This window comes from Mauremys reevesii, linkage group 3 (assembly GCF_016161935.1).
Source record: "Mauremys reevesii isolate NIE-2019 linkage group 3, ASM1616193v1, whole genome shotgun sequence".
Classification (NCBI taxonomy): Eukaryota; Metazoa; Chordata; order Testudines; family Geoemydidae; genus Mauremys; species Mauremys reevesii.
Window position 1 is genome coordinate 164,934,988 of NC_052625.1, and position 27,862 is coordinate 164,962,849.

Below are 27,862 nucleotides of genomic sequence, written 5' to 3' on the forward strand. Positions count from 1 at the left end.
ACTCAACAACTTCTCTCTCACCAACAGAAGTTGGTCCAGTAAAAAGTCCACCCACCTTGTCTACCTTAAACTCTGGCATTCTTAGGGTTAAATGGCAACCAAACACTGCCCTCTTCAGTCAGGTCCTCTGCTTTTACACTAATTGATGTAATTTTTTTCTCTCACTTTCTGGCCTTTAAATATTCTTGTGATGTTTCCTGTTTTTAGGCTTTTAAAGTAAGAATAAGCACCATCCCCACAGTTAAGAAATTTGTGGAGCCTGGCAGCCAGAGGAAATCTGTTGCTGGTGATAAATACATGGAGACTGTGAAGCGAGATCTCCAAATGAACTTTTAATGTGTAAGCAAATTAATGTGGCTGGTTGCTAGCATTGAGCTCATCACTGCTATTTTAAATACACACATTTAAACTGCTTAGAATGTACGTGCTGGTAAACTACAGATAAAGGTACATCACACTTGAATGGAATAGCTAACTGAACAATATGTGACACTAGAGAGGTAGATAACAAATAGAAAACACAATATACAAGTATTAATTACTAAGCTACTTGTCTGCATTTAGTAAGGTGTATTTTTATTACATTTCTCTTGCTGTTCTGAGTTAATGAAATTAATACACACATTGTCTAGCTAGAAAATTTTGATTTTCTGGGGCAAAGTGAAACCTCCAGCATGATCACTTTTCACTAGTATAAGCGTTTTCTGCCAACTCCAAGGGTTTGTGCTAAAATCCAGATAAGATTTCAGTGGGATAAAGGGTTCTGTTTTGCTTGCACTTAGCTTTTTGATGGTGGACTTACCCCTGGAAAACAAGTAACTTTTAAAAAAAAAGCCGAGAGGTTGTTAACTAGATCTCTCTAGTGAGTCAAGTTTGTGAGACACAAACCTCAGAGCTCTAAAATGTCCACATCCTGTATTTGTATCAAACTTTTATCTCCTCCTGCGCACCCCTCTCCCCCCTCCAGTATTAACTATCTTAGGCTGTTATATCACGTGAATGTAGCCGTCTTGTATCTAACTTATTCCATAAATATTCACTCCACAATAATATGGAAGACCTTTTCTAACCTAATAAAATAATTTCATTCGTATGTGGGTAGTATTGCTTTTTTTATTTTTTTATTTGTTGATCTAATAATTGAAACATGTTTTATGTTAAGTGGACATCAGAGCTTAGACATTCCCCTGGTTTTAATAACCTGATATAACTTTTTTCTCTCCCAGTTTCAAAATACAAACTATACACATCTCCTAAAACGTATCCATTGCACATGGGTTAATAAAATTCCTAATCTAATGCCGCCGCTATTGTAGACAGACAAGGCATACAGGGGGGCAGGAGAGAAAATTGGCATGCATCTCTTACCCCAGCCTGTGTTTGGCTCTTAGTACAGTTTCATGGAAAATGAATCTTCAGAGGGATTTCATGTTTATCAACTCTTGAGCCAGGTGAAGTACAGTTACGCACTGTAAAATGCTATCACATTCTATATTTTGTCAAGTGAGCTCATTTTACAGGTAAAAAGACTTCCCCCTATTCTCCTATTGGCACTGTTCAACTTCTGCAATAGTTGCAGGGTAGGAAGGGAGATGCTACTCAGTAAGAATAACCAATTTATGAGGCAATTGTTGTGTAATGGGAAACATATTCATTACAATACAGTACGCTTGCCAGCACCCTAGAGGATTCCCTGCTCTTCTGGGAAGCTCCCCAGCCTGAAATTGACCAGACATTTCAGCATTAGGGCTGCATTTCCTTCATTCAAGAGAAGCTTTGGGCTGATCTGTCTACCTTGGCTCATGTCTGTTGACACCTGCCTAATGTTAATTGCAGCTCCAGTTTAATCCTTGGATTAATCTGAGAAATTTGAGCTAGAAGAGACCTGGAGATTATCTAGTCCAGCCTCTTACCCTGAGGGAGGACCAAGTACATCTAGATCAGGGGTCGGCAGCCTTTCAGAAGTCGTGTGCCGAGTCTTCATTTATTCACTCTAATTTAAGGTTTCGCGTGCCAGTAATACATTGTAATGTTTTTTAGAAGGTCTCTCTCTATAAACCTATATATTATATAACTATACTAGTGTTGTAGTATAAAATAAACAAGGTTTTCAAAATGTTTAAGAAGCTTCATTTAAAATTAAATTAAAATGTTGATCTTACGCCACCGGCCCTCTCAGCCTGCTGCTAGTCTGAGGTTCTGCTCACGTAGGCCAGCAGCGGGCTGAGCGGGGCCTGTGGCCGGGACCCCGGCTGTCAAGAGTCCAGCAGCCAGACCGGCAGCAGGCTGTACAGGACCGGCAGCCGGGACCCCAGTCCCCTGACTGCCCCTACCCCTTATCCAACCCCCACTGCCCCGAACCCCTTACCATGAGGCTCCTAGCAGCATGTTCTGCTCTGTGCAGAGCCAGACATGCTGCCTCCATGGGATTATGCAGCCCCGGCCCCCAGAGCGCTGTGTGCGCGGTGACAGGGCTCCAGGGGAGGGGGAAGGTGGGGGAGGAGCCGGCGGCTTGCTGCGCTCGGCCGGGTGCTCTGGCCCGGGAGCGCGGACCCCGCAGCTTGCCGTGCTGGAAGAGTGGGGCCATTTGGCAGGGTGTGCCTGGGCACACCCCGTGCGTACACCTATGCTTCTGCCCCCCTACCCCCGTGCGGGGGGGTGAAAAGAGCAGGCCGGGCCTGGCAGGATTTTTAATGGCACGCTGCTCCGGCAGGCAGCAGCATGCCATTAAAAATTGGCTCGTGCCGTCTTTGGCACACATGCCATAGGTTGCCAACCCCTGAGCTAGACCATCCCAGGTAGATGCTGGTCTAAGGTGTTATTAGAAACCTCCAATGATGGGGATTCCACAGCCTCCCTTGGAAGCCTGTTCCAGTGCTTAATTATCCTTATCATTAGAAAATTGTTCATAATATCTCACCTAATTGTCCCTTGGTTAAATCCATTACTTCTTGTCCTACCTTCAGTGGACATGGAGAACAATTGATCACAGTCCTCTTTATAACAGCCCTTAACTTATCTGAAGACTGCCAGGACCCCACATCAGTCATTTCTCAATATTAAACATACCCAGTTTATTTAACATTTCCTCTTAGGTCAGTCCACATCACTCTTAAAGTGTGGCACCCAGAACTGGACACAGTGCTCCAACTGAGGCCTCACTAGCATCAAGCAGAGCGAGACAATTGCCTCCTGTGTCTTCTGTATGACAGTCCTGTTAATACACCCCAGAATATTAGCATTCTTTTCCGACTCCATCATGTTGTTGGCTTATACTCAATTTGTGATCCACTATAACCACCAGATCCCTTTTAGTAGTATTACCACCTATCCAGTTATTCCCTGTTGTATATTTGATTTTTCCTTCCTAAAGGAAGTTCTTTGCACTTAACATGATTAAATTCAGTAAAGGTAATTTCAGATCAATTGTCCAATTTGTCACAGTTTTGATTTCTAATCCTGTTCTCCAAACTGCTTGCAACCATTAACAAAGAGAATATGAACTCCCTCATTTACCCTACCTCCTTTGCCATGGGAGCTTTCCATACTGGCTGTGGTATCCTAGTACAGGAGACCTGTCATGTGACACTGAAATAATTTACCTTCCCAAGCCTGAGTTCCAGGAAACTTAGAAGATGAACACCTGCCAGGCCTGGTCTACACTACACGTTTAAACCGAATTTAGCAGCGTGAAACCGATTTAACCCTGCATCCGTCCACACAATGAGGCCCTTTATATCGATATAAAGGGCTCTTTAAGCCGATTTCTGTACTCCTCCCAGACAAGAGGAGTAGCGCTGAAATTGGTATTGCCATGTCGGATTAGGGTTAGTGTGGCCGCAAATCGACGGTATTGGCCTCCGGGCGGTATCCCACAGTGCATCATTGTGACCGCTCTGGAAAGCAATCTGAACTCGGATGCACTGGCCAGGTAGACAGAAAAAGCCCCGCGAACTTTTGAATTTCATTTCCTGTTTGCCCAGCATGGAGCTCTGATCAGCACAGGTGGTGATGCAGTCCAAAATCCAAAAAGAGCTCCAGCATGGACTGTACGGGAGATACAGGATCTGATCGCTGTATGGGGAGACAAATCTGTTCTATCAGAGCTCCATTACAGAAGACGAAATGACAAAGCATTTGGAAAAATCTCCAGGCTATGATAGACAGAGGCCACGGCAGGGACTCAGCACAGTGCTGCATAAGAAGCGTAACGGAAAGCCAAAGAATCAAATGGACGCTCATGGAGGGAGAGAGGGGGGTACTGAGGACTCCAGCTATCCCACAGTCCCCGCAGTCTCCGAAAAGCATTTGCATTCTTGGCTGAGCGCCAAATGCCTGAAGGGTCAAAAACATTTTCCCAGGTGTTTCAGGGTGTATGTCATCAATTTACACCCTTCCCCCCCCCCCCCGAAAGAAAAGGGAAAAAATCATTTTTGCCTTTTTTCAATGTCACCCTATGTCTACTGCACGCTGCTGGTAGACGGGGTGCTGCAGTGCTGAACACCAGCATCCCCTTCCCAGTGGCAGACGGTGCAAAATGACTGGTATCCATCATCATCATCAGCCCGTGAGTGCTCCTGGCTGGCCTCGGTGAGGTCAGCCGGGGGCGCTTGGGTAAAAATGAGAATGACTCCCGGTCATTCCCGGCAGATGGTACAAAAAGCTTGGTAACTGTCCTCATCATAGCAGCTGGAGGCTGAGCTCCATCAGCCCCCCATTTCATGTCTAAAGAAAAGATTCTGTACTGCCTGGACTATCATAGCAGCAGGAGGCTGCCTCCTCCTCATTTTACCTCACTAAAAGTCAGTGTTTCTTATTCCTGCATTCTTTATTACTGCATCACACAAATGTGGGGACACTGCCACTGTAGCCCAGGAGGGTTGGGGGAGGAGGGAAGCAACGGGTGGGGTTGTTGTAGGGGCACCCCCTAGAATGGCATGCAGCTCATAATTTCTACGGGATCTCTGGGGCTCTGACACGGAGCGGCTGTGCTCTCTGGTTCTCTAGTACACTTGCCCCATATTCTAGGCAGGACTGACTCTCTTTTTAGACAAAACATAAAGAAGGGAATGACCAGGGAGTCATTCCCATTTTTGTTCATGCACCCCCGGCCGACCTTAGCAAGGCCAGCCAGGAGCACCCATGACAGCAGCAGACGGTACAAAAGGATTGATAACCGTCATTGCCAATTTCCAAATGCAAACAGTGCAAAATGACTGATAACCATCATCTCATCGCCAATTTACAATGGCAGACAGTGCAATAGGGATGGTAATCGTCTCTGCTACCTTGCAAAGGCAAATGAATGCTGCTGTGTAGCACTGCAGTACCGCCTCTGTCAGCAGCATCCAGTACACATAAGGTGACAGTGACAAAAGGCAAAACAGGCTCCATGGTTGCCATGCTATGGCGTCTGCCAGGGCAATCCAGGTGAAAAAGGGCGTGAAATGATTGTCTGCCATTGCTTTCACGGAGGAAAGATTGAGTGACGACATTTACCCAGAATCACCCGCGACACAGTTTTTGCCCCATCATGCATTGGGATCTCAACCCAGAATTCCAATGGGCAGGGGAGACTGCATTAACTATGGGATAGCTATGGGATAGCTACCCGCAGCGCAATGCTCCGGAAATCGATGCTAGCCTCGGTACATGGACGCACACCACCGAATTAATGTGCTTAGTGTGGCTGCGTGCACTCGACCGTATACAATCTGTTTTAAAAAAATGGTTTCTGTAAAATTGGAATAATCCCATAGTGTATTCCAAAGAAACATCAGGCCATTCTCCCCATTCATGCAGGTCAAAGCCTGTGGAGCCTCTCAGATAGCAGTGGAAGGGGGTAGGGACATGGCTAAGGAGGCAGCAATCCTTACTTCAGTGCTGTTCCCATCCAGGTCTGCCAGTGTCTAGTCTCTCTGTTACTAGAGTCTATAGCAGGGGTCGGCAACCTTTCAGAAGTGGTGTGCCAAGTCTTCATTTATTCACTCTAATTTAAGGTTTCACGTGCCAATAATACATTTTAATGTTTTTAGAAGGTCTCTTTCTATAAGTCTATAATATATAACTAAACTATTGTATGTAAAGTAAATAAGGTTTTTTAAATGTTTAAAAAGCTTCATTTAAAATTAAATTAAAATACAGTGTGAGTACCACTGAAAATCAGCTCGTGTGCCGCCTTCGGCATGCGTGCCATAGGTTGCCTACCCCGATCTATAGAACATTCATTATTATTCTCCAAACTTTGGGGAAGGCAGATCGGTGAGATCAGTTTCAATCACACCTCTCACAGTACAGAAGAAAGGGGTAATAGACTAAAGTCCATTGCTCTTCAGGAGTCCCGAATATTTAATAACTAACCAAAAAGAGCTGTAAAATACTGAACCATGCCCTAGTGCAGCTCCCTGGTACTAATGATAATGGGCTTTGGGCAGCCTTTGCAATATAACTGAGACACATTGCTCTGCAACTTCCTCAGGCAAAGGCCCTGTTCAATTGTGAGCACTGAGGGATAAGAACAAACATTCTGTACTGAGCATCCCAGTGTCTTCAGCCTTCTTTCCATTGGATCATCATGTTTTTCAACACCTTGTTCAGTGACTGAATTTCAGGTAAGCCACTCTTATAACTCTGGAATTAAGCTCACGCCTTAATATCTAGAAGCACTGAGATTTGTAGACGGTCAGTTGGGATGTACAGATGCCTGCAACCCTTTGTCCTGCTAACTAGCCTCTTCAGCTTCATCACAACCACTCAGGAGTAAGTACTACTTAGCATAAGTAAGGGAGTCACAGAACTGGGCCCCAAGCGACAGGTTTGGGTGCAGCACTGGTTTGGAATGCTTGTGCCCTGGTTCAGGGGTCAATTGCTCCCCCGGTCTCTCTGTGGGCATCTTTTTCATGTGACAGGTCTTTACTTGCACTCCTCCCAGAGCTGGACTCTGCAGTTCATCCCACTTAAGGCTGGATCAGCAGGCTACAGCACACCCTGTTCCTGCCATCCTGTCACTGTGTGAGCAGTGCCTTCCATCCCTTTGCAGCCCCTCAGGAGAGCAAACCTCAGGTGACAGGTTTCACTTCCTTCTCCTTTCTTCACCTACACTCAGACTGGTCCCTGTTTTGAACTGTTAAAAGGACAGGCCTGGCTGCAGTTAAAGTGACTCAAAAACAGTATGTTTAAAACAAATGAATTTTTGAGCAGAGTTACACAGCAAGCAGAGAGAAGGATATAAACAATAGTCACTATGCATCTGGCCTCACCTAGACATTACCCTTTCCTTGCAAATTTTGGTCATTTCCACTTCGCTCAAGTGCCTCCACCTTTGGACTGGGAAAGATAGATTTTCCCCTTGCAGTGTTTTCTCTCACAGCTCCCTACTTCCACTCCTGCCGCTCACACCTCTTCCACTGTAAACTGGGGTCTTTAATGGTTTAGTGCCCTTTGGATCCTTGGCTCCAACCTGAGAAAAATGTACCTGCTAGCCTGGAGCCAGCTGGGGGCATTTCCCAGTTAATAGCTCCCCCATTGTTGCCTAAAGGACCCTACAGATTCTCTCTGGTGGTACCTTGTCTTTGTCATTGTTTTGTTTCCTGTTTATTTCCCCCTAGCAGGTTCATTTGATTGAATTCCAGGCACTGAAGCCAGACAACATCAAACAGGTAAACTGAGGTACAGATAATGTTAATGATAAATAATACAGGTAAGCACCTCATTCTCCACAGCTTGCGCTTCGCAGGCATTTGGACCATGTTGCTTCCTGTACTTCGGGCCAAATCCTGCTCTTGTGAAAATCAATGGGAACTTTTCCATTGACTTTAACGGGAACAGGATTTGGCGCTCAGTACACATGGTGGCCAAGGGCTCGCTGGCTCCTGGTGGTGCAAGGAGCTGCATTGTGGATGAAATTTGCCCTGGTCAAGAAGGCTAGAACAAGGCTCTGCACCACTTAAATCCGAGTTTTGCCCTTCATCTGAGCACTTAAGTGGAACATGGGCCTCATACCAGCCCTCTATGGGTATCTGAGGAGCTGCACCTTAATTCACATTAGATAAGAAAAACTTGTTTCTTTCTCTGCTGTAGAGATTTGTGGAAAACATTAGTAAACTAATAGATAACAGTGACCAGGTGGACACTGCATATTTGGCTATTTGTAAAACTTTGCAAGTTATTTCATAGTAGGCTGTGATGGAAGATAAATAACTACAGAGCAGATGGCAAAGTCTTGTTTTAGAATGAAAAATGACTAAGCAGGAGGAATCAAAGAGGAATAGTGAGCAGCTGCTCCCAAGGTGCGGAAAAGATAACTGGGGTCTGTCTCAGAGACTGCCCTTGAGTCAAGTGTTAGTTAAAATAGTTAATAATTACAAAGAAGAAATGTGAACAGAATTACTGATTTCTGCTGACTGCAGTGTCAAATCTATACAGCGGAGGGTGCTGACCTTTGCCATGAATTAGAAAGTTTCTCTCTCTCCCCATTCCCTTAATGCCATAGCCTGGCACAGTTATCATGTCTCTGTTTTCTCTGTTTCTTTCTTTCCCCCATTTCTTCTATTGACTTTTCCTTCAACTTATTTCCCACCCATGCGGTTTCCACTTTCCGCTCTGTGTATTTTTATTCACTTTTTGAGGTTCTCTCCTTCCTTATTTCCACGTGCCCCACAACCGCTCTGGGTACAGGACCGGCGGAAGTGCCCTAAAAGTGGGGTGAGGATGAGGGCCCATAGGTCCCCAAACTGTAGCCCTATGCTTCACTGTCCCTCAAGCCCCTAGTCCTGCACCACCCCTTCTCCCCAAGGCCCCGCCCCTCTCCCTGAACCCCTGCCCTTGCACTGCCCCTGCATGCCTCTTCCCCCAAGGCCCCACTCCAGTGCTGCCTCTTCCCCTCCCAAGACCCTGCCCCACTCCACTCACGCCTCTCCACCCCCTCCCCCCATCACTCGCCCTTACGGCCTGGTACAAAGCAGGGGGGGCATGGTCCCCTGGCCCTCCCAGTTCTAGTGCCCCAATCTGGGTACCTATGCTGGGAGAGGACATCCATTGGTGGCTCTCTAAAGCCACGTCTAGACCACAAACCACTGCCATCATAGCTATGTCAGTCAAGGGTGTGAAAAAGTGTGAGTCCTGATCGATACAGCCATGCAGGCAGGAGTTCTTAGTGTAGACAAAGTTATACTGGCAAAACTGTGCTTTTACCAGTATAACTTGTCTCACTTGTGGGGGTAGCTTTACTATATTGGTATAAAGCACAGTTTTGCCAGTATTGCTGTGTGCACATCAGGACTCAGAGCCAGTATAGTATCCCAGTATACTTATAATAGCAAAGCACTCCTACTGTAGACATAGCACTAGTACGTGTAAACTGCTTCTGTGGGCAGTTGTATTAGTACCTGACACAAGAGCAGAGATTAAGTGACTTCCCCAAGGTCATGCAGAGAGTCTGTGGCAAAAATGGGAATTGGAGCTTGGTTTACCATGACCCAGTTCGGTTCTCTATCTGCTAGAAGCTAGATCACCTATCTACCCATCCAGTTTGATGTCCAGATTCGAACATTTAACCTTAAATGCAAGCAACAAAGCCAAAAAAATTGTATTGAATGGAAACTGTGGGTAGGACCTCAGGCAAATTGATTTTTTCTCATCTCTGGCTCATCTTAAAAATTGTAAAATAGGCATTATTAATTAAAAACATGGAGCCCAATTGTGGCAGAAATTGCATATCCATTTTTCATGTCCAACTAACATGAATGCAAACACAAATCAGATAACTGCATGTGTGAATGACAGGCTCTAGCAATCGGATTTTAAAAATCAGACCCATGTTGTCTCCCATTTTAGGTGTCTTTCTTGTACATTCAGCGAGAGGACAAGCCAGAATTACTGCTGAAAAGTCAGGAAAGGGGCAGAACATATTGGTTTAATTTGTTAAATAGTATCACCATCAACCTGAAATATAGTCAATTCAAATCTAATATTTTCTCTGCTTTTCTGAATGTTTTTCCTCCGTTGCTGTGTGAAAAACCCACTCAAACAACAGGAGATACTGAGTAGTTATGTAACCATGAAGCAGACTATGTAACCAGGAAGCTGAGCACTCTGTGTATAGTCAAATAAAGAAACTGAAAAGCATAGAGAAAGATATTTTTCTCTCTCACCCATAGTAATTTTATAACAGTAGTAGGTACAACCACATTTTAAAATGGCAGTGTAACTTTTAATTTTGTCGGGATCTCTTCTGGAAGTGAGGAACTTTTCTTTCCTATAAGGTATGCATGTGACTCCCCATGAGGGGAGGAGTTTGGAGGCGCTCCATACTCTTAGAACCTGAAGAGACAAATTCTGTTCTCAGTTAAGGAGGAGAAGAACTTGGTCTGGGTCAATACGTGAAGGTTAGTACTGACACTCGCATAAAAAGAAATTAGTTTAACCTTAAACAGTTTGACCTCCTGGTTTCAATAAAGCTACTTTCAAACACCTTAGCATAACTGTTGGTAATGGTAATATAAAATCTTTACAATATTTAGTCGCCTGCATCAAAGGCAGTTCAAGTGGTGTTTGCTATACAGGAGGATAACAGAAGGGAAAAAGGACCTTTTAAATAGGAATTAATCCAGAAAGTTAACTCAGACTTGAATAAGGCATGTTGTAAAGTGAGGGCAAACAGTGAGAGCAAAAAGCCAAAGGAGAGGGGAGGAAGAAAGCAAGAGAAAGAGTAAAGTTCAGACTTGCAATGAAAGCCTGGAACTTAGAGCTGATTTCCTCTGTATCTGAGCATGAAAGCTGGCTGATATAGCATGCCGTGCTCTGCTCTGAACTATGGTGGCTGATCAAAGAATAGTGAAAACCTATCTCCCTCCTGAGGGGTGAATGAAAGTAAAACCATCTGCTTCTTTATACTGAATGCAGGCAATGTTGCTTTTGAAAGACTTAACTTTGTTCCCTGATTCTTGTATAGTGAAGTGTCTGCTCTAGAAAATCCAGCAAGGACGCAGCCCTAGAACTCATTATAGAAAACAGACTGCTTTAGGGGAAATGTGGAGATTAGACAACAGCATTTAAAACATTTTCTATCATTTTGTACATAGCCATGTGTAACCCACACACCTCCTGGGTGTTGTGTTCTGACACATGCACCATTCTCATCTTGGTTGACAATAAAACATACATACAACTTTCCACCCAAAATGTGAACTGTACATTTTGCTTTCTGTATCACTGGTGTAAATGCAGTTGATTAAAGTTGATGGAGTTATTCTGGATCTACAAAGGTGTAACCCAGAGCAGAATTTGGATGTCTGGGTTTGATTTTACTCTGATCACATTCCGTGCCATACTGTTCATTATTAGTTGGCCATGTTAAATAATACCTTAAGCTTTTTAGTCCATTTGTTCTGTTTACGTGTACAAAATGCACAATCCTTCATGAGGGTTGCACTTGATGTAGATACAAGATTACAACAGGGGATCTGAAAAGAAGAGTCTTTATTCTATAATTTTGGTTTAAAAGCACTTTGGCTTTCACAGTTAATGGAAGAGCTTTAGTTACTATAAGTTTCTGCACACTGTATGTTGTCGCAATGTGTGTTGACATGATACAAAGGGTAAAAAGTATTAATTAAGTGTGATAACATATCAGGGAGTATTGGGTGTTGCAGGCTGTACAGACAGCAAACACTGCCAGCATGCACTAAATGTTATTTACATGCAAATAACTACAAATTTGTACATGGATTTCTTATGGATAAAATGCCATGAGCTGCTGCAATTAGTTATTTGCTTTAATAAAAAGGCGGTGATTATTTCTGCGTTATGTTTACTATGAATATAGTCTTAATACCAAGACAGAAAACTTAAATGATTTGATTCTTAGAACTGTTTAATGGGTAATTGTCAATCTGAATGATTTCTAAGTCAAGATTTGGATTGAGTGGCCTTTAAAGAGTATGTACATCCTCAGAGAGGAAAAATATATGAGGCTGTTTTGTTTCCCCGCTGGTGTTTATGAGGGTCTATCCCACAGGAGTGAGTGGATGGGCCTGAGAGGAACACCACCAAACATGCTCAGCCCCACTTTCTCCCTCCCTGTTTGTGTCCTAGAGTGCACTATGCTTTTAAGAACAGAGGTTTCCAAACAGAAACTCACCAGAAAGCCCACCTGGCCTGGAGGAACCATTCCAGAAGGCGTAAAAACTGAGAATTTTTCAGTCAACCTAGTTACCACCTCTTGAGGGGGTGGATTTACTACAGTAATTGTCACTTTAGCATAGCTGTAGTACTGCAGCTGTAGCGCTTGTAGTATAGACATACCTTGAGTAAAGTGTACAGTGACAGCAGCAGAGGCCTGAAACCTTATTGTGCTGCAAACATTCCATTGTAGCAAAACTTCATTTTGGTTCAGAAACATTTTCCTTTGCTTGATATTTGTCAGGGAAGTGGAAGCAAGGAAGCATGTCTGGGAAACCCAAACTTACCTACTTCAATGGAAGAGGACGCATGGAATCAATACGGTGGCTGTTGGCAGCAGCTGGGGTGGAGGTTAGTCCATAATTTATGAAGGGGTGTTCTTGTTTGGACTCATTCAGGATTAGCCATGATTCATTTTGTTATGCTGGTGTATTACTCTGCCTTTTGGCTCGTTGTGACAGGGTTGCTTCCTAAAAGAAGCTGCCTGAAATATAACAATGTAACTAATTTATTTAATCTTTCCTTTTGCAGTTTGAAGAAGAATTTTTAGAAACAAAAGAACAGTATCAAAAGTTAATAAAAGGTAAGACTGTGGACCGGAGATTTTCTACACCCAAAGTGGCACGAGTTTAGCTAAAATTGAGTTTTACATCAGTTTACTTAAACCAATGTAAACCCCTCTGTGAACACTTTTAATTCAGTTTACATCATGAATCTATTCATAAATCACTAACCTTGACCACCCAATCCTGTCTGGTGCCAAGTAACGCCTGAAAAGTGCTAATCATCCTTCACTTCCACTGGAGCCAGTCGATGTTGAGGGAGCTCAGCACCTCCCAGGATCATGCCCCTGATTATTTTTATTAAATATCTATATTATGGGGGCACCCAAAGGCCTTAATTCAGGTAAGGAGCCCATTGGGCTGGGTGTTCCATCCCTGCCTTCAGAGGCTTAGAGTCTAAATACACAAACAAATGAAGAGTAGAGGATTGGAGAGACAACATACACTCAGATGAATCTGCTGAAGAATTGGCCCAGCTTTGTTAGGTATATAGAATCATAGAAAGGTAGGGCTGGAAGGGACCTCAAGAGGTCATTTAGCCCAGGTGCTGTGCTGAGGCAGGACCACATAAACCTAGACTGTCCTTGACAGGTGCTTGTCTAACCTGTTCTTAAAAACCTCCAGTGACAAAGATTCCACAGCCTCCCTTGGAAGCCTATTTCAGAGCATAAAGACCTTTATAATTAGAAACTTTTTCCTAACATTTAACCTAAATCACCCTTGTTGCAGATTAAAACCCATTACTTCTTGTCCTACCTTCAATGGACATGCAGAACAATTGATCACAGTCCTATTTATAACACATTGGAAGGTTATCATCAGGTCCCTGCTCAGTCTCCTTTTCACAAGACTTAACATGCCAATTTTTAAAAAAACTTTCCTTATAAGTCAAGTTTTCTAAACCTTTGATCATTTTTTGTTGCTCTCCTCTGGACTCTTCAATTTGTCCACATCCTAAACTGTGATGCACAGAACGTGTACTGCAGCTCTTTTATTGAGGATTAGGGGCAGGGAGAAAGGAAGGGAGTAGGAAAAGGAAAGACAGGGAAGAGGAGGAGTCCATTTGTCACCTGCCTAGTCATGATCAGCAGGCTGGGTTTCACAGACACCATGGTGGAGGGGAGTCTTAATGAAGGATTTGAAGGAAGATAAGGTAGTTGCTATTCGGATTTTTTCAGGGAATTTTCCCCATGCATAAGAGTCAGTGCCTGGGAAAACACAAAGCTACATAAGTGGGTGTTAATGGTTGGATTGCTGGTGGAGTCTAGATGGGACTTGACATCACAGTAAGTTGCTACATTAGTTAAATAAGGTGAGACTAAGTTATGAAAGGCCTTAAAGACAAGAAGCTTATCTTATCTGATAAGGGGGAGCCAATGGAGGGATTCAGAGGGGGTCGGTGTGGTCAGAGCAATAAGCCAAGCAGACGATTTGAGCAGAAGCTCTCTGAATTGACTTAAGGGAAGCAAGGTTGCCGTAGTCAACATGTGAGATGAGAGCTTGGCCAAGAGTTTTGGTTGTATAGTCAGAGAGGGAAGACTGAGTTTAGAGATGTTGTGTAAGAAGGAGTGGCAAGAATTAGAAATGGCTTGAGTATGGGGATCCAGTGGGAGGGCCACATTATAGTTCATATTGTGGCCCAAGTGACTGGGAGAATGGTAACAATGTTCATGGTGAGATGGGGAGGGCTTGTGGAGGAAGATCAAGAGCTCAGCTGAGTTTAACATTTTGTTAATGCTTAACTATTGTTAAACAGTGAGTTAAAGATGATGACTAAAAATCCAGAAAGACAGGCTACACTACTCGATTGGTTGAAGGGAGATAGCTCATCATGAGAGACAGAGATTTGTAGGTCATCAGAATCAAGAAGTGGAGCCTGGTGGTGTAGGGTTATGGACTGAGGCCTTGGCTACACTTGAGAGTTACAGAGAGTTACAGAGCAATAAAGCCACCAACAACATGTAACTCACACCCCGTCCACACTGGCAAGGCACATACAGCGCTGTATCTCCATGGCTACAGCGCTGCTTATACTCCACCTCCCCGAGAGGAATAAAGAGTATAGCGCTGCCACTGCAGTGCTGGGGTGCCAGTGTAAACAGGGAATAACCTTAGTACGCAGTGACTGACCTCCGGAAGCTTCCCATAATCCTTTTAAGTGAAAGTTCCGCTCTTTGTTTTGTTGTGATGCCTCTCTGTTTTGTTGTGAACTCCGGGCTCCAGGAGCTGCTTATCAAAAAGCAAACACAGCTCCTGTTTGCTGTGAATGACCAGAGGCAGGGAGGTTCCCTTTGGAACGCCCACAGCTAATGTTTGCTTAAGGAGAGAAGCGGAGGGCGGAAGGGGGGGGGTCCATTTCGGGGAGCGGCTGCTTATCTGGTCTGTGAGGAAAAAAACAGCTGTTGTTTGCTTTCAGTGAGTGAGAGAAGGGTGGGGGAGGGGTCGGAACTTGCAAGGCAGCTGCTGACACAGTGTCGGCTCCAAAAATCCACTCTTTCTCTCCCCCACGATCCCTGTCACACTCCACTCCCCCCACCTTTTGAAAAGCACATTGCAGCCACTTGAACGCAGGGATAGCTGCCCATAATGCACCACTCCCAATGCCCCTGCAGACGCTGCAAATGTGGCCACGACAGTGCGCTGGCAGCTGTCAGTGTGGACAGACTGCAGCGCTTTCCCTATTCAGCTGTATGAAGACAGGTTTAACTCCCAGCGCTAGGGCTTGGCTACACTTGCAAGTTGCAGCGCTGGTAGAGGCTTTCCAGCGCTGCAATTAGTAACCGTCCACACCTGCAAGGCACATCCAGCGCTGCAACTCCCTGGCTGCAGCGCTGGCTGTACACCTGGTCAGGTTGGGGTGTAGCGATTGCAGCGCTGGTGATCCAGCGTTGCTCATCAAGTGTGGACACACACCAGTGCTTTTATTGGCCTCCAGGGAATAAGGAGATATCCCAGAATGCTTTTAACTAAATTACTCTCTTTGTTTTGTTATGCAGCCTCTCTTTGTTTTGTTGTGAACTCCGATTGGAGCTCCGTTGAACTGCTTATCTAAAAAAACAAACACTGATCAAAGCAAACAGGAGCTATCTGTACCTGGCTGTGAACGATCAAATGAGAGGCAGGGAGTGAATGTTTGCTTGACAGAGAAACAGCATTGGATGCAGGCTGTTTGCAATTAAGACTAAGGGTTCGCAAACATTTTGTGATGTTTCAATCCAGGAAGCTAACACACAGTGTTGGCTCCAAAAATCCACTCTCTCTCTCTCTCTTCCCCGCTCCCTGTCACAGTACACCACCCTCCACCCCCCTCTTTTGAAAAGCACATTGTTGCCACTTGAATGCTGGGATAGCTGCCCATAATGCAGCACTCCCAACAGCGCTGCAAATGTGGCCACACACCAGCGCTGGTAGCTGTGAGTGTGGCCACACACCAGCGCTGTTCCTGCACAGCTGCATGACCAGCGCTGTAACTCCCAGCGCTGCAACTTTCAAGTGTAGCCAAGCCCCTATACAGCTGCAAGTGTAGCAATACCCTTGTTGCCGGCCCAAAAGGCCTGAGGCAGCAAACAGTGGTTCGTTGCCCGGTGTACCTCGCTCCAATAGACACACCAAGGTGGAGAAGCAGTTTAAAAGTTTATTTGAGTTCTCAAATAACAGGATGCTCGGAGACACACACGTCTCAAATCAAGCACACAGACATAAGCTGTGTGTCTCTTCTTATACATAACTTCAGCTAGGCATCCCTATTACCCCCATTATCCACCACCCCCTTCTACCCTCTAGTCCCCTCCATATAGTAGGCACATTGTATAGCTGGCGATTACATTAAACAGGTTAAATCATTCTTGACAACAAACAATTCATCTTGTTAGTAACTTTTCAAGGCTGCCAGGTTGGTTTACTTCTGGATTTATTACTTTGTCTCCCCTCCTCCTCCTCCTTCTAAACCAGAGACGAGTGGCCCCCTTTTATTATCTCCTGGTGCCAGTGTTGCACTGATAAGGAGCAGTTACACATTCCATTCTCAATTCTGACTCGCAAGGTCAATCAGAGTCCAACATGGAAGCGGTTTGGACAAGCTTAACATCAACCCTGATTCATTCAGGCCTGGTACAGAAAGGCTTCATTAACACTGTGGTTTTCCCACCCTCCTGAGTTACCTAGGGTTATGCTTAATGACACCAACACCCTGACTGGTAAAAGCTGCTCTTTTCTCCCCCCTTAAGATTTTTTCCCCACCTTCCTGCAACCTTGGATGTGTGTTTGGCTTTTATCTTGTACATTGTAGGAAGTAAGAATGGGATTGAATTTGTCCCCTCTTGTTTAGTGTTCTGATCCCACCCGTCACTCATCTATTTGTTATACCGAGGACTAACACAGAGGTATTCTTTGGTATTAAAAGAGGGCTGATACAGTAGGTATTATTTAAGACTCGGAATATAAATGAATGCTCATAAAGCAAAGTCTCAGTAACTTCCCACGATGCAAGAATGATTCTTGTCTTAATGCACTGAGCTCAACTGCTATACTCCCTGAAAACAGGCATATATTTACCTTGTAATAAGAGTTTACATTTAAGCATATCCTGTTTTCTTGGTATAGCTGTTCAGTGTTGAGTGATATGGCAGTTGACTGCAGGCTATTGTTTCAGTGGCTTGGGTGTGTAGGGATTTATCCAGGTAGGAAGGTATGTTTAAATAAGTTTGTCAGTTACAGATTAGGCATCTGGGGGTACTCCTACACAGCAAAAAATACTCTGCAGAGCAAGTCTCAGAGCCTGCACTGCCAGGCTAAACATAGCAGTGTAGATACTTGTTCTTAGGCTCAAGCCCAAGCTCTGAAACGTAGTGATGGGGGAGAGTCTTGGGGTCTGGACACCAGCCCAAACCCGAACATTTACACTGATATATTTTAGCCCTGCAACACAAGCCCTGTGAACTCAAATCAGTTGACTGGGCTCTAAGACTTGCTGCCCTAGGTTTTCTTTTACTGTGTAGACGTACCCTGTGTCAATTATTTTTTAAATTAATTTTATTGAACCTTAAAGTGGTTTGGGTTTGGTATGTTCACAGCAAACACACAGAGAAGTCTGATAAAAATATACTTTTCCTGCCAAGTTGCAATGTAACTTTATTTCATAGAATTCAGAACAACAACACATAAGAATCCCAAACCAGAAAGAGACAAAGCAGGCTGCTCCCTAAAACAAAGAAGCACAACTCACGCCACCTTACTCTAGGGCTAAGCTAACTGTCTGCAGAACTAACTCTAATCTCAGGCTTCCCTATAGATCCCTGTAGCCTGCAGGTCAGACCAGGAAAACCCTTACTCTTAAAGTGATAGTGTTACAATTTTAACAGTTTTTAATGCACCACATTTGGTTCATATTTTGGGCAAACATTTAGACTGGTTCTTGGGCAAACATTAGACTGGTTCTTAACCAAACCTGTTTGCCTATATGTAGCTTCTAGTTATTTAAAGGACAGTGATTGCTTTTCCCAGTAAAAGCTGGGAGGGCCATCAATTGTCTGTCTATTACAAATCTCTCTTGAGCTAATAGCTTGTTATTAAGGATAAATTAGGCCATGTCAACACAAGCGATCTTACAGCAGCACAGCTATACTGATGCAGCTGTAAGATTGCTTGTGTAGCCGCTCTATGCCAACGGGAAAGAGTTCTCCCATTGACATAATAAAACCACCTCTACGAGTGGCAGTAGCTATGTCAGCAGGAAAGGCTCTCCTCCAGACATAATGCACTGCGCACTACCACTTATGCTAGCAAAACTTAAGTTGCAGAGGGGGTGTGTGTGGGTTTTTTTTTACACCCCTGAGCAACATAAATTTTGCCGACATATGTGGTAGTGCAGACATGGCCTTACTACTTTTGCTATTAAGGCCTGGTCGACCGTTAGGTTAACCCAGCTTCATTGCTCAGGAGTGTGCAAAATCTACGCCCTTGATCAAAGCAGTTAAACTGACCTAATTCCTGGGGTGGACAGCATTAGGTCGATGGAAAAATTGTGCTGTTGATTTAGCTACTTCTCAGGGAGGTGGATTACCTACAGCAACAGGATTACCTACAGAACCCCTTCCATAGGTGTGCGTAGCGCTACAACAGTGCAGCTGCAGCAGCATTTCAAGTGTAGACAAGTCCTTAGAAACTAATTGCTCTTTCAGTTTACTAATGCTCAGTGCACTGGCCTGCCAGGAAAATCCTTGCAAGGAGTGGCTAGAAAATCCAGCCATTAATAAGCTTTTATTGTAGTACATGTTTCTGATGGTAACCACCCCCCACCACCCCCGGCCCTTGCATACTTGTTAATGGTTTTTGGTTTTTATCAATGAAAAGGCTTCTGCTAGAAAAGGACATTTTTGCTAATGCGTATTTATCCCTTAATCTGGTCACATTTGCTCTTGGAAAGTCATGAGGACACACAATCTTTATATAAATGTTTACCAAAAAATGATGATGTGGACAACCAGTTCTACACAATTTTATTGCACTATGAAATTAAACACTTTGCAACAACGGAAGGACCGTTTTTTTATTTTAGGCTACTGACATAGTTTGATGGTTTTGTGCAAAACAGAGCAGACAAACTCCTGTCAAAATAATCTTTTCTACCTAGAAGAAGAATGAAGTTAATGGATTAAAATCAGGCAACTAAAGCAAACAAAAGGGATTTAGAGCAAATGCTGTCTGTTAGTAGGTACAGTAGCACACATGCCTATTTGGGGCTTAATCCTGTATCTTTCAATTCAATGGGAGCTTTGCCATTGACTTCAGTGGGGGCAGAACTAAGCCCTTGGAGCACAGTCTACATATATAGTTTAATTAAAATTTAAATTGGAAGCCCTTTGGGGAGGGAACATCTGACTATAGGTTTGTAAAGCAATGTGTCAATTGATTATGCTAGGTCTTAGCTACAGAGTAAATATTTAGATTAGTATATGTTTATTCTTTCCCACATCATTATTTTAGTGCAGGAAGTTTTAATATAATGGCAGACGTTGAAGATCTCCTAGTATACAATCCAGGGCCGCCCAGAAGATTCAGGGGGCCTGGGGTCTTTGCCACCGAATTGCCGCCAAAGACCCGGCACTTCGGCGGCGGGTTCCGGGGTGGAAGGACCCCCTGCCGTGGGTCTTCGGGGCACTTTGGCGGCAGGTCCCAGAGTGGAAGGACCTCCCAAATTGCCGCCGAAGACCCGGAGCGGAAGAAGCTCCGGGGGCCCGAGCCTCGCAAGAGTTTTCCAGGTCCCCCGGAGCGAATGAAGGACCTTGCTCCAGGGGCCCTGAAAAATTCTCGTGGGGGTCCCTTTGGGGCCTGGGGCAAATTGCCCCCCTGCCCCCGCGCCCCCCCCCCGGGCGGCTCTGATACAATCAGAAGTGTACTAACGATTTAGATATTTTTCTCAGCTCCACTATAACGATAACACAGTTGGGGGAGGGGACAGGGATCAAGGCCACTACAGATGCTACAGTGGCACAGCTACGGTGCTGTAATTATGCTGCTGTAGCGCCATAGTATAGGTGCCTCCTACGCTGATGGAAGGGATTTTTTCTGTCACCGTAGGAACTTCATCCCAGTAGCTAGGATGATGGAAACATCAGGAGATGGGCTAAATCAGAACATCCCATGCTGCCTACATTTGGGGCTACCCTGACCCCATGTGCCCAGGGGTTAGATTGGCATAGTCATGGCGCTCAGGGGTGTGATGTTTTCACACCTCTGAGTGCTATAGCCAGGCTGACCTAAATTTTAAGTATAGATCCAGCCTAAGTAAAATTATACTTCTTGTATTTCCTTTCCAAAGATGGAGCCCTGCTGTTTGACCAAGTACCATTGGTGGAAATTGATGGGATGAAGATGGTGCAGACCAGAGCCATTCTCAGCTACATAGCTGCCAAGTACAACCTCTATGGGAAGGATCTGAAAGAGAGAGCATTGTACTATAACACCCTCTTTTTCTTAATAAACTACAATGAATAGCTATATTATTACCAGTTAACACTTTTGTAATACTGTAAATTGAGTATGAAAGGGTGAGAAAAAGCTGTTATGCACTAAGGGGGAAATTTTTTGGCCCTTGGTGGGTTTTAACCATTGTTTCTGAAATTATGCTGAAGAGGATCAGGCCCGTAGTGTTGTAGTTTTTTGTTTTTGTTTTGTATTGTGTTTTGCTGAGTAAACTGGGATTGCAAAACCAATAGTAAAGAATTCCAAGTATTTGCAGTTTTGCTGTGGGTGAAACTTCTTTAATACAGGCAGAGCAATCATAACTTGTTCTGTGATACAGTACTATAACGGTTTTGCTGCGATTACCTGACAACAGTGGTTCTGTGGATGAAAAGGACTTGAGCTTCCAGGGCTGTTAACCCAGAATCTTTGATAAGCAATAGGTTTACTTTAACAGCAAAAATAAATGAATAAGAAGAATCACTCACCAGAAAAACATTGCTTGCATGTCTGCATTGTCATTAAAAAGGGAGCAAGGCATGAATGCAACAGTGAAATTTTAACAGTGCTATCATATAACACAAAAGCTGATTATACAAATATTAACGGATTATAAAAAATTGCTTTTACTAATTTGCAAGAAAAACCTGAAATAATTTGAACATGCTTTCTTCTCTCCCCTCCCTCCAGAATTGACATGTATGTGGAAGGAACAGGTGATCTCATGGGAATGATCATTGCCTTTGCTTTCACTCCACCTAAGGAGAGGAATCTTGCCTTAATCATTGAGAGGGCCACAATCAGATACTTCCCAGTCTATGAAAAGGTAAGTGATAGTGAGGCAACAATTTACAGTCATTTCATTACATATCATTGAATGAAGACATATATGCTTCTGATTGCAATGAACAATATTCTGTTGCCAAACTGAACGAAAGGAATCGAATGATCACACCCCCTATTTTAGATGTCTGAAAAAGGAGTAGATCTGTCATTATAAGTGCTCAGTGTTCAGAAATGTAATTACCGGTACTTTATGGTCACTATTACCTAGTGGTTCAGCTATATTCACCTCTTTAACCAGATTCTGTGTGCCACTTAGGACTAAATCAGTAATTGCCTTTCCCCTTGTGGGTAGCAGGAGTGGCTGCTCCAAGAAGCAGTCTAGAAATTTTATCTCTGCATCCCGTCTTGAGGTGACATGTATCCAGTCAATATGGGGATAGTTGAAATCCCCCCTTATTGTTGAGTTTTCGGTTTTTGTAGCCTCTTTTGTAGTAGTATATTCCTACTGCTATAGTCCTATTATTCAAGCATGGCATTTCTACCCATAGAGATTCTATGGTACAGTGTGAGTCATTTAAGATTTTAACTTTTATACTTTCTTTCACATATGGTGCCACTCCCCCATCAGCATGACCTATTCTGTCATTCCCTGGTATTACCAAATGCCATTGATTATCATAATTCCACAAAGTTTCTGTGGTGCCTATTATATCAATATCCTCATTTAATACCAGGCACTCAAGTTCACCCATCTTAATATTTAGATTTCATCATTTGCACATGAGCACTTATAAAATTTGTCAATATTTAGTTGCCTGTCTTCATGCAATGTAGTTGAATGGGACTCTTTTTCATTTGACTGTTTCTCTTCAGTTCCTACCTGCACTTTATCAGTTCTGTCCTCTCCTCTTTACTAGGCTATAGAATAACTCCTTTAATAAATCCTTCCCTAAGGTATGTCTCTGTCTGAACTATGTGTTCCTCAACACCTGTCGGCTTTCCCTCAGCCCTTAGGTTATTGAGGAGTTTTTAAACTTTTTAATGTTATATGCCAGCAAGCTGTTTCCATTTTGGTTTAGGTGGAGCCCATCCTTCCTGTATAGGCCCCTCCTTTCCCAAAAGGTCCCCCAGGTCCTAATAAACCCAAGTCCTTCATCTGAACACCATTGTCTCATTCATGCATTGAGGCACTGCAGTTCTGCCTGTTTAACTGACCCTGTGTGTAGAACTGGAGCATTTCAGATAATGCTACCATGGACGTCCTAGACTTTAATCTCTTATCTAGCAGCCTAAATTTGGCCTCCAGGACCTCTCTTCTACCTTTCTCTATGTCACTGGTACCTACATGTACCACAACCACCATCTCCTCCCCAGCACTGCACATAAATCTATCTAGATGTCTTGAGATGTCTGCAACCTTTGCAATTCACCATGCAGTTCTCCCGGTCACCATAACCCCAAATATCTATATTTATGATAATCAAGTCCCACATTACTAATACCTGTTTCTTCCTAATAACTGGGGTCTCCTCCCCCAGAGGGGTATCCTCAGTGTGAGAGAACACCATGACATCATCTGGAAGAAAGATCTCAACTATGGGATCATTTCCCTTGCTGCAGCTTGATGTTCTCCTTCCCCGAGACTTTCGTCCTCCTCAAAAGCACAGAGGCTGTTGGACTAGGGGTGGGACCGTTCTACTGTGACCTGGAAAGACTGGTCTATGTACCTCTTGTACTTAGGTACAAGAATTCAGACTTTTTCTATTGCAGCTATTAATACTAGTGTTGTATTCTAGAGAGGGATTTGCCAAAGCACCTGAGTGATTGAGGAGCACAGGTGCTAATGAATCACGTAAGTGCTTTTGAAAATCCCACCCAGATGCTTCATACAAGATTGGCAGAAGTTTTGCAGCATGAGCTTTCGTGGGTGAATACCCACTTCTTTGGATGCAAGCAGTGGAAATTTCCAGGGACAGGTGTGTATATATAAGCAAGCAAGAAGCAAGCTAGAGATAACGAGGTTAGGTCAATCAGGGAGAATGGGGCCCTGTTCCAGCAGCTGAGGTGTGAAAGCCAAGGGAGGAGAAACTGGTTCTGTAATTGGCAAGCCATTCACAGTCTTTGTTTAGTCCTAAGCTGATGGTGTTAAATTTGCAGATGAATTGGAGCTCAGCAGTTTCTCTTTGAAGTCTGGTCCTAAAGTTTTTTTGTTGTAAGATGGCCACCTTAACATCTGCTATTGTGTGGCCAGGGAGGTTGAAGTGTTCTCCTACAGGTTTTTGTATATTGCCATTCCTAATGTCTGATTTGTGTCCATTTATCCTTTTCCTTAGAGACTGTCCAGTTTGGCCGATGTACATAGCAGAGGGGCATTGCTGGCATATGATGGCATATATTACATTGGTGGACGTGCAGGTGAATGAACCGGTGATGGTGTGGCTGATCTGGTTAGGTCCTGTGATGGTGTTGCTGGTGTAGATATGTGGGCAGAGTTGGCATCGAGGTTTGTTGCATGGGTTGGTTCCTGAGCTAGAGTTACTATGGTGTGGTGTGCAGTTGTTGGTGAGAATATGCTTCAGGTTGGCAGGTTGTCTGTGGGCGAGGACTGGCCTGCCACCCAAGGCCTGTGAAAGTGTGGGATCAACTGAGGAACCACCTGATCAGCATCCTATACAGCAAACAGGAAAACATCAAAAAAGAGCTCTCCAACCTAGAGACTCTCATCAATAACCAAACTTCCATACAAACGGACTTCACTAAAATAAGACAGGAGATCTACATTACCCACTTCACCTCTCTAAAAAGGAAAAAGGACTGTAAGCTGTCTAAACTCCTACCTGCCACATGGGGCCAAAACCGTGATACCCCTAACCCACCCAGCAATATCGTCAATCTATCCAGCCACACACTCAGCCCAGAAGAACAGTCTGTCCTATCTCTGGGACTTTCCTTCTGCCCTGCCACCCCCACCAACATGATACAGTTCTGCGGCGATCTGGAAGCCTACTTTCGCCGTCTCCGACTCAAAGAATACTTCCAGGACAACACTGAACAGCGCACTGATACACAGTTACCCTCCCACCAACAGCACAAGAAGAAGAACTCCACATGGACTCCTCCTGAGGGTCGAAATGACAGTCTGGACCTATACATTGAATGCTTCCGCCGACGTGCACAGGCAGAAATTGTGGAAAAACAACATCGCTTGCCTCACAACCTAAGTCGTGCAGAACGCAATGCCATCCACAGCCTCAGAAACCATCCTGACATTATAATCAAAGAGGCTGATAAAGGAGGTGCTGTTGTCATCATGAACAGGTCTGACTACCAAAAGGAGGCCGCCAGACAACTCTCCAATACCAAATTTTACAGGCTACTTCCCTCAGATCCCACTGAGGAATACACTAAGAAACTGCACCATCTACTCAGGACACTCCCTACACTAGCACCGGAACAAATCAACGTACCCTTAGAATCCCGACCAGGGTTATTCTATCTACTACCCAAGATCCACAAACCCGGAAATCCTGGACGCCCCATCATCTCTGGCATTGGAACTCTCACTGAAGGACTGTCTGGATATGTGGACTCTCTACTCAGACCCTATGTTACCAGCACTCCCAGCTATCTCCGTGACACCACTGATTTCCTGAGGAAACTACAATGCATTGGTGACCTTCCAGAAAACACCATCCTAGCCACCATGGATGTAGAGGCTCTCTACACAAACATCCCACACGCTGATGGAATACAAGCTGTCAGGAACAGTATCCCTGATGATGCCACAGCACAACTGGTTGCTGAGCTCTGTGCCTTTATCCTCACACACAACTATTTCAAATTTAATGACAATATATATCTCCAGATCAGTGGCACTGCTGTGGGCACCCGCATGGCCCCACAATATGCCAATATTTTTATGGCCGACCTGGAACAACGCTTCCTCAGCTCCCATCCACTCACGCCCCTTCTCTACCTACGCTACATTGATGACATCTTCATCATGTGGACCCATGGGAAGGAGACTCTGGAAAAATTCCACCATGATTTCAACAGCTTCCACCCCTCCATCAACCTCAGCCTGGACCTATCTACACGGGAGGTCCACTTCCTAGACACCACGGTGCAAATAAGTGGTGGTCACATTAACACCACCCTATACCGAAAACCTACCGACCGCTATGCCTACCTTCATGCCTCCAGCTTCCATCCCGGGCACACCACAAGATCCATTGTCTACAGCCAAGCACTGAGGTACAACCGTATCTGCTCTAACCCCGCAGACAGAGACCAACACCTAGAAAATCTCCACCAAGCATTCTCAAGACTACAGTACCCACACGAGGAAATAAGGAAACAGATCAACAGAGCCAGATGTGTACCCAGAAACCTCCTTCTGCAAGACAAACCCAAGAAAGAAACCAACAGGACTCCACTGGCCATCACATACAGTCCCCAGCTCAAACCCTCCAACGCATCATCAGGGATCTACAACCCATCCTGGACAATGATCCCACACTTTCACAGGCCTTGGGTGGCAGGCCAGTCCTCGCCCACAGACAACCTGCCAACCTGAAGCATATTCTCACCAACAACTGCACACCACACCATAGTAACTCTAGCTCAGGAACCAACCCATGCAACAAACCTCGATGCCAACTCTGCCCACATATCTACACCAGCAACACCATCACAGGACCTAACCAGATCAGCCACACCATCACCGGTTCATTCACCTGCACGTCCACCAATGTAATATATGCCATCATATGCCAGCAATGCCCCTCTGCTATGTACATCGGCCAAACTGGACAGTCTCTAAGGAAAAGGATAAATGGACACAAATCAGACATTAGGAATGGCAATATACAAAAACCTGTAGGAGAACACTTCAACCTCCTGGCCACACAATAGCAGATCTTAAGGTGGCCATCTTACAACAAAAACTTTAGGACCAGACTTCAAAGAGAAACTGCTGAGCTCCAATTCATCTGCAAATTTAACACCATCAGCTTAGGACTAAACAAAGACTGTGAATGGCTTGCCAATTACAGAACCAGTTTCTCCTCCCTTGGCTTTCACACCTCAGCTGCTGGAACAGGGCCCCATCCTCCCTGATTGATCTAACCTCGTTATCTCTAGCTTGCTTCTTGCTTGCTTATATATACACACCTGTCCCTGGAAATTTCCACTGCTTGCATCCGAAGAAGTGGGTATTCACCCACGAAAGCTCATGCTGCAAAACTTCTGTTAGTCTATAAGGTGCCACAGGATTCTTTGCTGCTTCTACAGAACCAGACTAACACGGCTACCCCTCTGATACTTCATACAAGATTGTTACACAGACCATGACCTTGCTATACTTTGAAAGTATCACACTGAGCTCAGTTGCCAGTATTTATCCAGTGTATATGTCTCTTTCATACCCATAACATTTGTGTTCTCTGGTATTCTGTAGGTTCTGAAACAACATGGGCAAGAGTTTCTTGTTGGCAACCGATTCAGCTGGGCAGATGTACAGCTGCTTGAAGCCATTTTAATGGTAGAGGAGAAAGAGCCCACTGTGCTTTCCAAGTTCCCTGTGTTACAGGTAATTCTGTTACTAAAGCTCAACCAGCAACTATAGAATTGTGCAGAACAAAGACTTCAAGTTGCTCATTTAACATGAGTTCCTGGGCTGATTCTGATCTCATTAAAACTGTGTAAATCAACAGTAAGCTCTTTGGAGCATGAGCAGTAATTTTCTGTATGTTTGTACAGCACCAAGCACAATGGGGTGTTGATCTGGTTGGCCTCTAAGTGCTACCATTATATAAATGTTAAGTAATAATAACAATAGAAGTCTGTGGAATTAAGGTGATTTAAGCTCTGCTAATGAGCTCTGTTTCTTCAAAACTAACGTGTGAAGTTTTTATTTATGAAGTAGTTGGATGTTGTTTCCTTACTCTTAGGGCTTCTGTTGTTTCTCATTTCAGGCTTTTAAAGCAAGAATAAGCAACATACCTACAATTAAGAAATTCCTACAGCCTGGCAGCCAGAGGAAGCCCCCACCTGATGACCAATATGTGGCGACAGTGTTGGAAGTTTTAAAAAAAGATTAAATGCCAGGTTCCATTCAGAGAGGTCATCAAAATCTAAAAAGAACAGGCCAGTTTAGATGATCAGCACTACCATAATTAAAAGCAATGACATTCCAGTGACAGAAAATAGTATCTAATTACTCTTGCTGTTTGAGTGGTTTGTTTTAACAAGTGTCAAGTCCTTCATAAAATATGAAAACAAAAGATTATTTGGGATAGTGTCTGCATCTTCCTCTGCATTTGGAAGGAAACTGTCACACTGTTGCCACTATCAGAATATAAATAATAATA

The 27,862-nt window shown here is 44.2% G+C and overlaps 1 protein-coding gene across 3 annotated transcripts; it reads left to right on the forward strand.

Annotated features, from left to right (window-relative positions):
- The first annotated feature begins 212 nt into the window (after positions 1-212).
- LOC120400390 (glutathione S-transferase A4-like) lies at positions 213-27,787 on the forward strand. 3 transcript variants are annotated; one of them, XM_039528867.1, is made up of 10 exons: positions 215-339; positions 6,479-6,611; positions 7,608-7,658; positions 10,263-10,385; positions 12,425-12,531; positions 12,712-12,763; positions 20,563-20,695; positions 21,396-21,531; positions 26,950-27,081; positions 27,467-27,781. In XM_039528867.1, exons 5-10 carry the CDS (start codon positions 12,445-12,447, stop codon positions 27,590-27,592), a joined length of 666 nt encoding a protein of 221 aa, XP_039384801.1. In that variant the 5' UTR covers positions 215-339; positions 6,479-6,611; positions 7,608-7,658; positions 10,263-10,385; positions 12,425-12,444; the 3' UTR covers positions 27,593-27,781. The 3 variants fall into 3 exon arrangements, with proteins under 3 accessions (XP_039384802.1, XP_039384801.1, XP_039384803.1); XM_039528868.1 differs by lacking the exon at positions 10,263-10,385 and having other exon boundaries at positions 213-339; positions 27,467-27,787; XM_039528869.1 differs by lacking the exon at positions 12,425-12,531 and having other exon boundaries at positions 216-339; positions 27,467-27,785.
- The last annotated feature ends 75 nt before the right edge of the window (positions 27,788-27,862 follow it).

Excerpts from the sequence above, each read along its gene's own strand:
- LOC120400390 (XM_039528868.1), top strand. The coding sequence starts at position 12,445 with ATGTCTGGGAAACCCAAACTTACCTACTTCAATGGAAGAGGACGCATG. Across the intron at positions 12,764-20,562 it reads GTATCAAAAGTTAATAAAAG|ATGGAGCCCTGCTGTTTGAC; the intron begins GTAAGACTGTGG and ends TCCTTTCCAAAG. Across the intron at positions 21,532-26,949 it reads ACTTCCCAGTCTATGAAAAG|GTTCTGAAACAACATGGGCA; the intron begins GTAAGTGATAGT and ends GGTATTCTGTAG.